This window comes from Dryobates pubescens, chromosome 8 (genome assembly GCF_014839835.1).
Source record: "Dryobates pubescens isolate bDryPub1 chromosome 8, bDryPub1.pri, whole genome shotgun sequence".
In the NCBI taxonomy this organism is placed as follows: Eukaryota; Metazoa; Chordata; class Aves; order Piciformes; family Picidae; genus Dryobates; species Dryobates pubescens.
This window is the reverse complement of record NC_071619.1, coordinates 20,794,533-20,805,091: the sequence shown is the minus strand read 5'-3', so window position 1 is coordinate 20,805,091 and position 10,559 is coordinate 20,794,533. Positions and strand designations below refer to the sequence as shown.

Below are 10,559 nucleotides of genomic sequence, written 5' to 3'. Positions count from 1 at the left end.
ATGCCCTGGTACTGGTTCAAAGATGCTCATCTCTATGCAGTCTGTTCCATCCTACTTTTATTTTTTATACCAAATGATGTGTAGTTTCCCAAATAAATTGGAGCGAATGTTCCACTTTTTTGACAGTTTAGCAGCCTCTGCAAACAGTATAGGAATTAAGTGCAATTTTGGTCCTTGCAGTGTTCCCCTTCTTTCCTTTTACATGCACTAGATGACAAAATGGCAAGTCAATTCATCAGTGACAAATCACAGAACACATACATACAAAATTAAAAGGCCCTTCTCTTGCTATTAATAATGTGTCTATTAATAACGGGCCTATTAATAAAACTAGTTGAAAGTAGTATTTTTTTTAACTCCATGTCCACATATTCATAATCAAACTGACTACCAGTTATCTGACATGGAAAACAAAATTACAGAGTGCAAGACAATTCAGTTAAATAAGAGTTTGTGCTTCTCTGCTATGTGCTTGCTTTAGTTTTTCTGTTGTGAACTGTTCTTCACCAACTGCCAGTCAATCACAACTTTTTGCACGCTTCAAGTGATGAGTTGGTACAACTTACAATACATTGCTGCATCTGCTTGTATCTGCAAAACTGGTTTTAGCTAAAAATAAGTAAAACAATAAACTAAAAATTGCTGCCAAAATGACTGTAGCAGGCTACAGAGTTATCTTGCTACAGAATAGATCATCAGCACAGTCCTGGAGCTAACTCACCTTTTGAGATCTCATTTGGAAATGCCAGGAATGTGTTGGTTTGTTCAGAGTGCTACAGCTTTGTTGTGAGGGTTTTCTAAGATAACCACGCACTCAAATCCACCAGCTCATGTGATTGCAGCAAGGAGGCAAAACTAAAAGCAGAAGCTTCCTTATCCTGTTTTCCTACACAGTTTATAGCAAGACCAGCAATCCACCTACAAACAGCTTCCCAAATTCAGCCTCCAGACTTTAGAAGCCCAGGTCAGAAAATTAACCATAATTACATGTCCCTGTGAATCCAGGACTATTACATCTGCAGTAAAAGTGGAGAAAACAGATGTACACAGCCCAGACATGTGTCATTGGAGAGAGCTCTCTGCCTGTCTATGGAGGCTGTTGGGCTGATTTGCAGCAACATTTTGGCAAACTCAGCCTGGAGAAAACCTTGACCCATTGATTTCTATCTGAAGATATCACTACTAATGGCTTTTTCTGCCCTGTCTAGTTTCATCAGCTAATAAATATTTGAAAAAAAAAAAATCAAACTAGTTTGCACAGAAAAGTGATAACACAATTTAAAACCTGTAACTCTTAAATGAAAGTAGTCATGTAATAGCTTCTTAGCCACTACACTTCAAAGTTGAGAACTACTTCTCCTTACCAACATTTCAGGTTCTGATAAAGAATTAATTATCTAAATAGTTTGTGCTTTATTTAACAGAAATTTCCAATAAACCTCATTCCATCACTTTGAGTTCTGTCACTTGATGCCATGTGACATTAATGCCTTGATGTAAGTTTGACAAGCAGTGCCAAGGCTGACATGTCAGTCTGAGAAGTTATGACAAATTATATTTCACAGATTTTTTTTTTTTTTAAAACTACTGCAGATTGCAAGAAAAAAAGGAAAAAAGATCTTTAAAGTGTATGGGTACATTTTAGACTGAAAACTATTTAATTCATGTAGTTAATTCATATACTGTATTTATTCAACATTCAGGCTCACAATAAGAAAATTAAAAGGAAATTGATATTGAAACTTCCCAGCTAACTCTTGATACAATATATTATATATTAAAGGGGTGAAAATGTGTTAATGTAATGGTGATTTGGAGGTGGGTTTTTTTAAACACTCTGTCATTAGGTAATACTGTTAGCATTTAATAATCTGAAATGTTCAATCTATCTCAAATCTCAAGACCGCACACAGGAAAGAAAGGCTTGAGCTGAAAAGAGAATGCACTGCTTCTGAAAATTCTCTTCCAGCAAAGACTACAACATAGCAAGGAGGGGGCTAGTCTCTTCAGAAGTACTAATTGATCTAAATCAGGCCTTTTTAAATTTATTTTTCTGGGGTTTGGGGAGACTTTTTTTTCAATCTTGTATTTGTAGAGATCAGGTCCTGCCTTATAATTTCTTTGTTATTTCTGTACTTCAGTTGAAGCATACTTCGAACAGTCATGTGTGAACTTCCAAGCACCTATTTTATCTTCAAACGTCTTACTCCTGTAATGGAAGAAAAAGAGACTGAGTACCTAAGAACTAACCAAATCAGTGAAACAATCATTTTTCAAGGGACAATAAGCTTACTGTAAGGGGAAAAAAGGAAAAAAAAAAAAAAAAGAAAGAAAAAGAAAGAAAACAAAAGGAAAGACTAAACTAGTAAACTCCATGTGATAATCAGAAAAAATTGCTCCATGTTAGAAATACATTAATGTTGTAGAATACCACAAAACTCTGTCTCACTTAGTACTGACCTAAATTACTACAATTCAGTTAGTTCAATTTTTCAATAGCTGACTATCCCAAAAGTCAAATCCTGAAAACAGGCTGATGAGTGAAATGAGTAGAACTATGGCAGTTGGAGAACACTGTATCCATAGAATCATAACTAGCTGAAGTTCATGTTGTATCATTTTCACTATAAAAGCTTCCATCTTTGAGAATATGCTTTCACTAGAGATGGGAAGGTGTCACTGGCATCAGCTAGTACTGATAGCAGTATTTTCAATACATGAGCCTCCATGAATGTCCTGGTTTCAACCACATTTTTCTGGTAACCCCATGCTGCTAGAGCACTCCATGGCACTTTGCAGTGTTGCCACCTATTACATTATTAGCCATGGAATGTTTGCTTTAGATTATTGTACCAAGTACAACCTACAAAGTAATCACAAAAAGTCTGAGTAGAAAGATGGCTTCTATTGGATGCTCTGAAATGAATCACATTATTTTAACTGAAACAGCAACTATTTCAAGATTGCATGTAACTGCATACAGATGTTTGGCTTTCAGCTGCCCACTGTTCCAAGAGGAGAACATCCACATTCTTGGCATCTCAGAAAGCTCCTACTTCACAGAAAGCTAATTTTACCTCTATACAGTGTGACCATCTATCAGCTTGTTGCTTTTTACATTCATCCTTAGTAGTTTTAAAAGGGCCAGGATACAAGCAAAGCTGTAAAGGGCCAAATCCATCTGGGCAAATGATTACACCTGGAAGGAATCACCTGCTGAATTTAAGGATAAAGCTAAGTTTATGGTTTTAATATTTTTTAGTATTTGTATTTAGTCTAAACTTACATAATCTAAATTAAAACAATTCTTCACAAAGTCAGAGATTTGTGGACAAAATGAAGTCCTACAAGAGCAAAGAGCAAGAACATTATGGAACAAAGACTTCAGCTTTAGTTAGAAGAGTTAGCACTTTTGGTGAGAAGGATCTCCAGCTTCCTGAGAGTTTCATGTCAAGGCATGTATCAGTAGCAGAAAGCCTGACTGTCCTGGACTGATACACAGGCTTGATGACCGAATCCCATGTAAACACATAGAAAGAGAGGTATGCTGAGGTATCCGAGCCCAGTGCTGCAGACAGAATGACAGATGAGGGAGAACATGAAGCAGGAAAATATGCTCTTGTTCTCTCTAGCGAGGTTACATCGTGTGGTTTAGTGCATAACAGAGCTGGTCTGAAAGCCAGATCTCTGCTGTTTGTTTTCAAGACAGCTTTTGGGGAATAAAAGTAAGTCACTCTCACAGTTTTACATGTCTTATTCACAGACTATTTAATGCTTAGAAGACTCTAGGTGTGGAAGGCTTGAGTTTTGAAGCAGATGGGCATAAGCTATAAAATTGTTGGAGGAACACAGGGTGTGGAGACCATCCTTCTGGAGCTTATGTTGTCCTGCTCATCAGCTTTCATGTCACAAACTCTGAATTCTTAGTGTATTTGGGGTAGAGGCCAATAAAGTTTTACAGCCAAAAAGGGCCAAACTTAAACATGAGTGTCACCTTTCTGCACGAACCTGATTGGCTGCAAATGGGTTGGGCTTACATGTAAAAACACCTGCTAGTAAAGCCTCACCTTGAGCCTCCACCCAGAAACCTGAGAAAAGTAAACCAAATTAAACAACTTCACGTTCTCAGTTAGTTTTCCTCATTTGCAAGCACAAATCAATCAGCTTAGAAAGCACTAGTTTACCACAGGGAAAACAAAACAACACACGAAACAAAAAACCCCACAACATGCAGAAAAACAAGGTAACATAATAAGTGCATATACATAGTACTTGAAGTATAACTTTAACCGTTTTTTCAGTCCTCTCCTCTGCTGGATATGGCTTCTTTCACAGTTATGTTTTTAAGCACCCTAAAATAAATGGGAGATAATTGTTGCTGGGAGAGAGCTGCCACTCTTGCTGCATTGAACAGGTTTCTGGTTTCCCTTAACAGGCCTTTAATTGCTTGCGACAAGTGGCCAGACTCACTAACTGCTGCTGCTGCTGCACCAAAGACACCACTGAGGACAGTTACAGCCATGTCTTCCCGAATGTCCTGCAGGCTGACACCCCTGGCACTGAGACTGCTGTATGGCAGAGCAATATGGCTCTAAGGATGAGCCCTGGGGAATGGAACGAGGGCCCAGTAATGCCCAGTTTGGTACATGCATGTTTCAACTGGCTGTGTGATGCATGGGTGAGCAGGGGACACTGCAGTGCAGGGGTGGCTTGGCTCCATGTTGGGAGCTGCTGCCTAGCACCTGCTCCAACCCATCTCCCAGCCTCCCCCGTGACTGCCCGGGGGCTGGCAGCACCCCAGCACACAGCACTGAATCTCAGGCTGGTGGGAGCCTGGTCTCTTCCTGGCTTTCAGCATGTCTGGGGTGGAGGCGCTGGGCAACCAGGGACCTGAAGACGCCGGGGCATGCACAGAGGGTGTCCCCTCCCTTAAAGAAATTGAGCAGCTCCTGAACACTGGGCGGCCCTCTTGCAACCATGTTGATGAAGTGTGGCCTAATCTCTTTTTAGGAGACCTGTAAGTACAGCTTCACAGACACACCTCGGACATACATTCTGTCTGTTAGCGTGCCTCATAGGTGTGGCTTTAGCTGGCTCATGGTTCTGCTCATTGCTTTCATTTACACCACAGGCATTATGGTTTCTGAGATAAAATGATGATTAAGCTAGCACTTCTGTCTTGGTTAGTCCTTAGAAGCAATACATGGGCTGACACTCCAGCACATCGCTTGGGAAATGCAACCATAGTGCTTCTCCTGCTCTGTGATTATCTCCACACTCATCTTGATTTGTTTGTCTTTGTGTTTTCCGTAGCGTAACAGCTCACAACAGATTTATTCTGTGGAAGATGGGTGTGACCCATGTTTTAAATGCTGCCCACGGCACAACATACAGCCATGGAGGCCAGGACTTTTATGGCGCAACTATTGATTATTATGGTGTACCAGCCCATGACCTCCCAAGCTTTGATATAAGCCAGTTCTTTTTCTCTGCAGCACAATTTATCCACAATGCTTTGAACACGCCAGGAGGTATGAAATGATTGTATTTGTAATTGTTATGTGACTTGGCAGCCAGTGGAAATGGGTCATCTCCATGAGCACAGTGGTGGACCTGCCAGCTGTTGGTCACCTGTACCATGAGTGTCAGGAAGGGGGAGTAACGGGATATACACAGATATAGCTCTAACTAGGTCCTAGAAATTTGATGTGGGAAAGGGAATGAGCAGTGCAGGAGAGAGATCTAGGCAGAGAGAAGAATAGGCAGAGTAGAGAGAAACATAACTGGAACAAAAGGCTCTTTCAAAGAGGGAAGAGTGAAAATATACATTTTAAATGGAAACCCTCTTTTGAGGCAACTGTATTTGTAAGAACAAACAAAGAGACAAAAGTTCTCATTTCTACAACCATCAACTGCATGAAAAGGAGCATATATTGCACGTGAGCTTCCTGTGTGAGCAGGGCATGTAGGGCTGTGCCCCTAAGGAGATACACCTTTACCCGAAGAGATTTATACTGTGTTGCACAAAACAGTGAGCTTCTTGGCACTGGTACAATAAAATACTAATTAACCTGTATTATGTAAAAATCCTTTTCTTACCATGAGTAAACTGGCATTAATCGAGCTGTCTCAGACTGTATCACTCATTCTGCTGTCAAATTGCAGCAAATTGCTTTACTATGCAATGGTACTAGGCCAGCCATTTCTCTTGGTGGCTAATGTGTTAGTGCCATGATGTCAGGACAGATTTTAGCATTCTTCATGTAAGCCCCTCTGAAATCAGTGGATCTTATCTTACAACATTGTTCTCACAACAGTGAAGAACAACTTCATTGCTTTCAATGGGGTTTTCTTTTATTTACCAGTGTTTCTGAGATCAGGTTAGGCTCTTGTAGCACTTCTCATATAAGTGAGTGTTGCAATTGGAAATTAGACTCAACTGTTAGCACTTCATGTGATCTATCAGAAGAGTAAGAAATGCATCAAGTTTATAGTGTTACTGTGACTAGGCTGGAGAAGGCAGAAGAAGTTTGCCTTCCCTTTAAATTAAATTTCATCCACTGTACTGCTTCTCTTCCATGGTTATAATTATTTTTATTTTTTCTTAACCAGCTAAAATCTTGGTGCATTGTGCAGTTGGAGTAAGCAGGTCAGCTTCCCTAGTCCTAGCGTATCTCATGATAAAACATCACCTCCCATTGGTTGAAGCTATCAAAACAGTGAAGGAACATCGATGGATTTCACCCAATCGTGGCTTTCTGAAACACCTGCAAAATTTGGATGTTCAGCTACGGCAAAAGAAGGACTGCTGAAAGGGCAAACCCATTTACATTCATTTTTCTGAGCTTCAGTCATCCTAGCCATTGTGCCTATACAGCTTCCTATGGTCAGTGCATGCTGGAGTGATTAATATGGAGCCAGTTTGTTACTGGTTTTGCATTAATGCCAGAGGCAAGTTCAATAATTGCATCTAGCTGAACAGTTTGTTTGAGTTGCCTTTACTTGAGAGGGTAACATAATAGGCTTCCTCAGTTTAGTTACAGTTCTCATGTACATGGTCTCATATGAAAACTTTTTTGTGTTTGAGGCCTGGTGAAGTGGTCTCTTAAGAGCCCAGGCACTGCTATAGAAACATTCCTCTTCCCCTATCCTACTAAATATTGCAGTGCTACAGAAAGCTGAGACAGCCTGAAGACCCACACCAGCAGAATAAACTGCAGCTCTCTCTGCAGTCTCTCGGTCAGCAAACCCACTAAACTTTTCTTGTGTAAATATGTTTTCAGCAAGATAATGTATGTTATGTATTATGTTGAGGATATTAAGACAAAGATGCCAGATCTCCAAAGCACTTTGTAAGCTTGAACTCATTAATTCACACTCCCTTCAAATTTTCCCAAATTAGTTCTGTGTAAGTGGATTTAGAATAGAATAGAATAGAATAAACCAGGTTGGAAGAGACCTTCAAGATCATCGTGTCCAACCCATCAACCAATCCAACACCACCACCTAAACAACTAAACCACGGCACCAAGCACCCCATCAAGTCTTCTCCTGAAAACCTCCAATGACGGCGACTCCACCACCTCCCCAGGCAGCCCATTCCAATGGGCAATCACTCTCTCTTCCTAACATCCAACCTAAACCTCCCCTGGTGCAGCCTGAGACTGTGTCCTCTTGTTCTGGTACTGGCTGTCTGGGAGAAGAGACCATCATCCATCTGTCTACAACCTCCCTTCAGGTAGCTGTAGAGAGTGATAAGGTCATTTGAATCATCCCAGGTTTAACATTGGTAGGAGTAGCTTAGCTTACACTGATGGGTAGGCTTTATTGATACAAATTAGTTTTAAGATGTTTTGAGGACATTACTTTTCCTATCACCACTTACTTGGTACTTAAACCAATGTGATTTTTAATACAGCAACAGCATTTGAAATTAACTTGTTATCTTATGGTGAACCATGAAGTGATAATCAAATCTATTTTTGTTCTTTTTTACTCATTTGATTTATTGATTAACTGACCTTGTAAACCTTCCCTGACAGATTAAGTAAATAAATTTCCACTTTTTTGCATTTGGGGCATGGCTTCTGATCATTTTCCTCTGTGGTGGAAGAGACTTTCAAGGTTATTATAAGACTTAAATAGTGGTGACTTGTGAGCCAAAACTCTTCCTTCCCCAACCCTCTATCCTCCTTAATTATTGGAGAGGTTATGTTGATTCTGCTTAGCATTTAGGGGAATGTAGAAATCCCTTCTTATTTCACTCTACACAAATGCTTTGCAAAATAAGCATATTTAAGATCCATTCCAACGTCAATGTTATCATCTGTTCAGATTTTTCATTGACAAGATAAAGAGAAGATGTCGAACAAAAGATCAAATAGAAAATCAGATTTAAACCCCCAAAGTGCTGGGACAATCTTTATACCTCAGAAAGTAGCAGAGTGGTGGTAGAGGAGCTGGGTTTGCTTTTAAGTTCTCCAGTCGAGTTAATAGGGATTTATATGAGTTAATATTTCATTATAATTTATACTTCACATTACAGTAGGTTTTAGTCTGGAAACCTTTTGAAGATATGGCATTGAAAAATCTGAAATTCATGTGAGTGAAATAATGCATCTTAATGGCTTTAGGCTGGGCAAAATTTGACACATGTGAGCAAGATTAATGGAACCTCCCATCAGGATAATGCTTTGCATACCCCTGAACATCTATCCCACAAAGCTACAGCTGTGAAGGCTGATCCTGTCATAATTTAGTACCTGCTCTTGGAGATACTACTCATTCTGGGAGAGTACTGTTTCACCAGGGTAGAGAGGAGTACAGCATGAAGCTGAATCAGTGTGGCATTGATGCCAGCAATGTCATGATGATGGTCATCTAGAGCAACACTGTGGAGGGAATGCATTAGTTAGAAACTGCTTTCAAGAGCACTGGCAAATCACAGAAGTTATTTTAATCTGTGGAGTGTGTTGCCTGTATTTCCTGCCTGCCTGTAATGCTCTTCCTTATATACTGTTCAGTTTTGACTCCAGGTCTGCTCAGGGAGAAAGACTCCAGTCAAGATAAGCAAAAGAGGTAGAATTAGTCCTGTAACTTTATGAACTGGAAAATACTGTCTGCTGTGATTTGCTAGAAGGAAAGGAGACCACCTCATCTGTTACTTACGTTGCCCATAGTTCAGGTCATAATGTGACATAACATTAGCGCCTCATTGTTTTGCACTATCAGCAGGAAAACTTGTATTTCAAATATTGGTTTGTCAAGTTAAACTAAGGAGCCAAAACAAAAATACCTCACTGCTGGCACTTGTGTTCAGAATATTCACATCTGTCAACAGAGTCTACATCAAACCAGGAGACTGAAGGCACTGAATATTAATTCCTAACTGAGGAAAGGTTCATTTTGAAAGGTATTTAAATAGCTAAAGGTAAGCTAGGTACACGCTGAGCTGACCAGAGCACCTAGACTCATGCAGCAGTGCCTGCAGTCCCTTCCAGGAGCCCACAGGAATTGTCATGTGATGAGGAGCTAATTACCCTCCATCTCTTCTGAAACAAATGGGAGTGCTGGTCTTCCTGCCTCAGGCTTACCTTATCGTGGGGTGTCTTCTCAACCTGTCCTTAATTCCTTTGTATGGTTTTTTCAACTTTATTTTCATATTTAGCTGAAGACTGCACTGATAAAGCTCACAGCAGAAAGCATATGGTTTAGAAACAAACTCTTCCCATCAGAAAGGACTATGCCAGAAAGAAGAGTTAGATCTCCTCTGGAGAGGATGTGAAAACCAATTTTTTGTTCTTTTGAGTCACCTTGCCAAGTGGGTCATAAGGGCTAGTACCAGCTCAGCACAGGCTGAGAGTGTGTGTCTGAGAGCATGGTGAAAAGGACTGTCACAGCTACAGCTATGGAGGATTAAATTTGCTTAAAGCAGTCACAAAAACACAGCATCACCTGAAGGCAATCATGTAAAATTCCAGTGGAAAGTCCTCTAAATTTTATTTTCCAGTACAATAACTAAGGGCACTTATTAAAGTTAGTGGAAGCCATATCTAAAACAGAGAAGAGGAGGTTTAGGTGGGCTGTGTAAAGCCTTGCCATAAGATGTTGCAGAGGGTAAAAGACTCTAAGTGTTCAAGGGTTAGCTGGAAGACTTTATGGTAGAGAAATCCATCCAGTGTTACAAATACTTAGAGACCATCTACATCTGGAAACCTATGATCTGTAGATGTTAGAAAGCAATATAATACATGCTTGTGTGTTCTTATTTTCTGTAGACATCCACTTACAGCCACAGTCATGTGCAGCATAGTGGGCTCAGTGGACCTTTGGTGAGGCTCAGAACAGCTGCTCTCATGGTCTTTATTTTGAGCTCACCTCTAAGATGAGCTCTCCCCTCTTTCCTGGTAGCTTATTATTAGAACTGGGTCAGATAAGGCATTTGGGACTGTGTCTCAATTGCACTGACCAACATTTCTTTCACAGGGAAAGCTCTGTGCTGTCAGACACAGCATTGTAGCTTATGTGGGGAAGGGAGTAGTGGTTTTTTGCCTAAGACT

At 40.3% G+C, this 10,559-nt stretch overlaps 1 protein-coding gene across 1 annotated transcript; it reads left to right on the top strand.

Annotated features, from left to right (window-relative positions):
* The first annotated feature begins 4,856 nt into the window (after positions 1 to 4,856).
* Positions 4,857 to 6,812, top strand: LOC104297661 (dual specificity protein phosphatase 13-like). The gene is made up of 3 exons (XM_009897640.2): positions 4,857 to 5,017; positions 5,314 to 5,531; positions 6,613 to 6,812. The coding sequence occupies exons 1-3, from the start codon at positions 4,857 to 4,859 to the stop codon at positions 6,810 to 6,812; spliced, it is 579 nt and encodes a 192-aa protein (XP_009895942.2).
* The last annotated feature ends 3,747 nt before the right edge of the window (positions 6,813 to 10,559 follow it).

Excerpts from the sequence above, each read along its gene's own strand:
- LOC104297661 (XM_009897640.2), top strand. The coding sequence starts at position 4,857 with ATGTCTGGGGTGGAGGCGCTGGGCAACCAGGGACCTGAAGACGCCGGG. Across the intron at positions 5,018-5,313 it reads AATCTCTTTTTAGGAGACCT|CGTAACAGCTCACAACAGAT; the intron begins GTAAGTACAGCT and ends TGTTTTCCGTAG. Across the intron at positions 5,532-6,612 it reads TGCTTTGAACACGCCAGGAG|CTAAAATCTTGGTGCATTGT; the intron begins GTATGAAATGAT and ends TTTCTTAACCAG.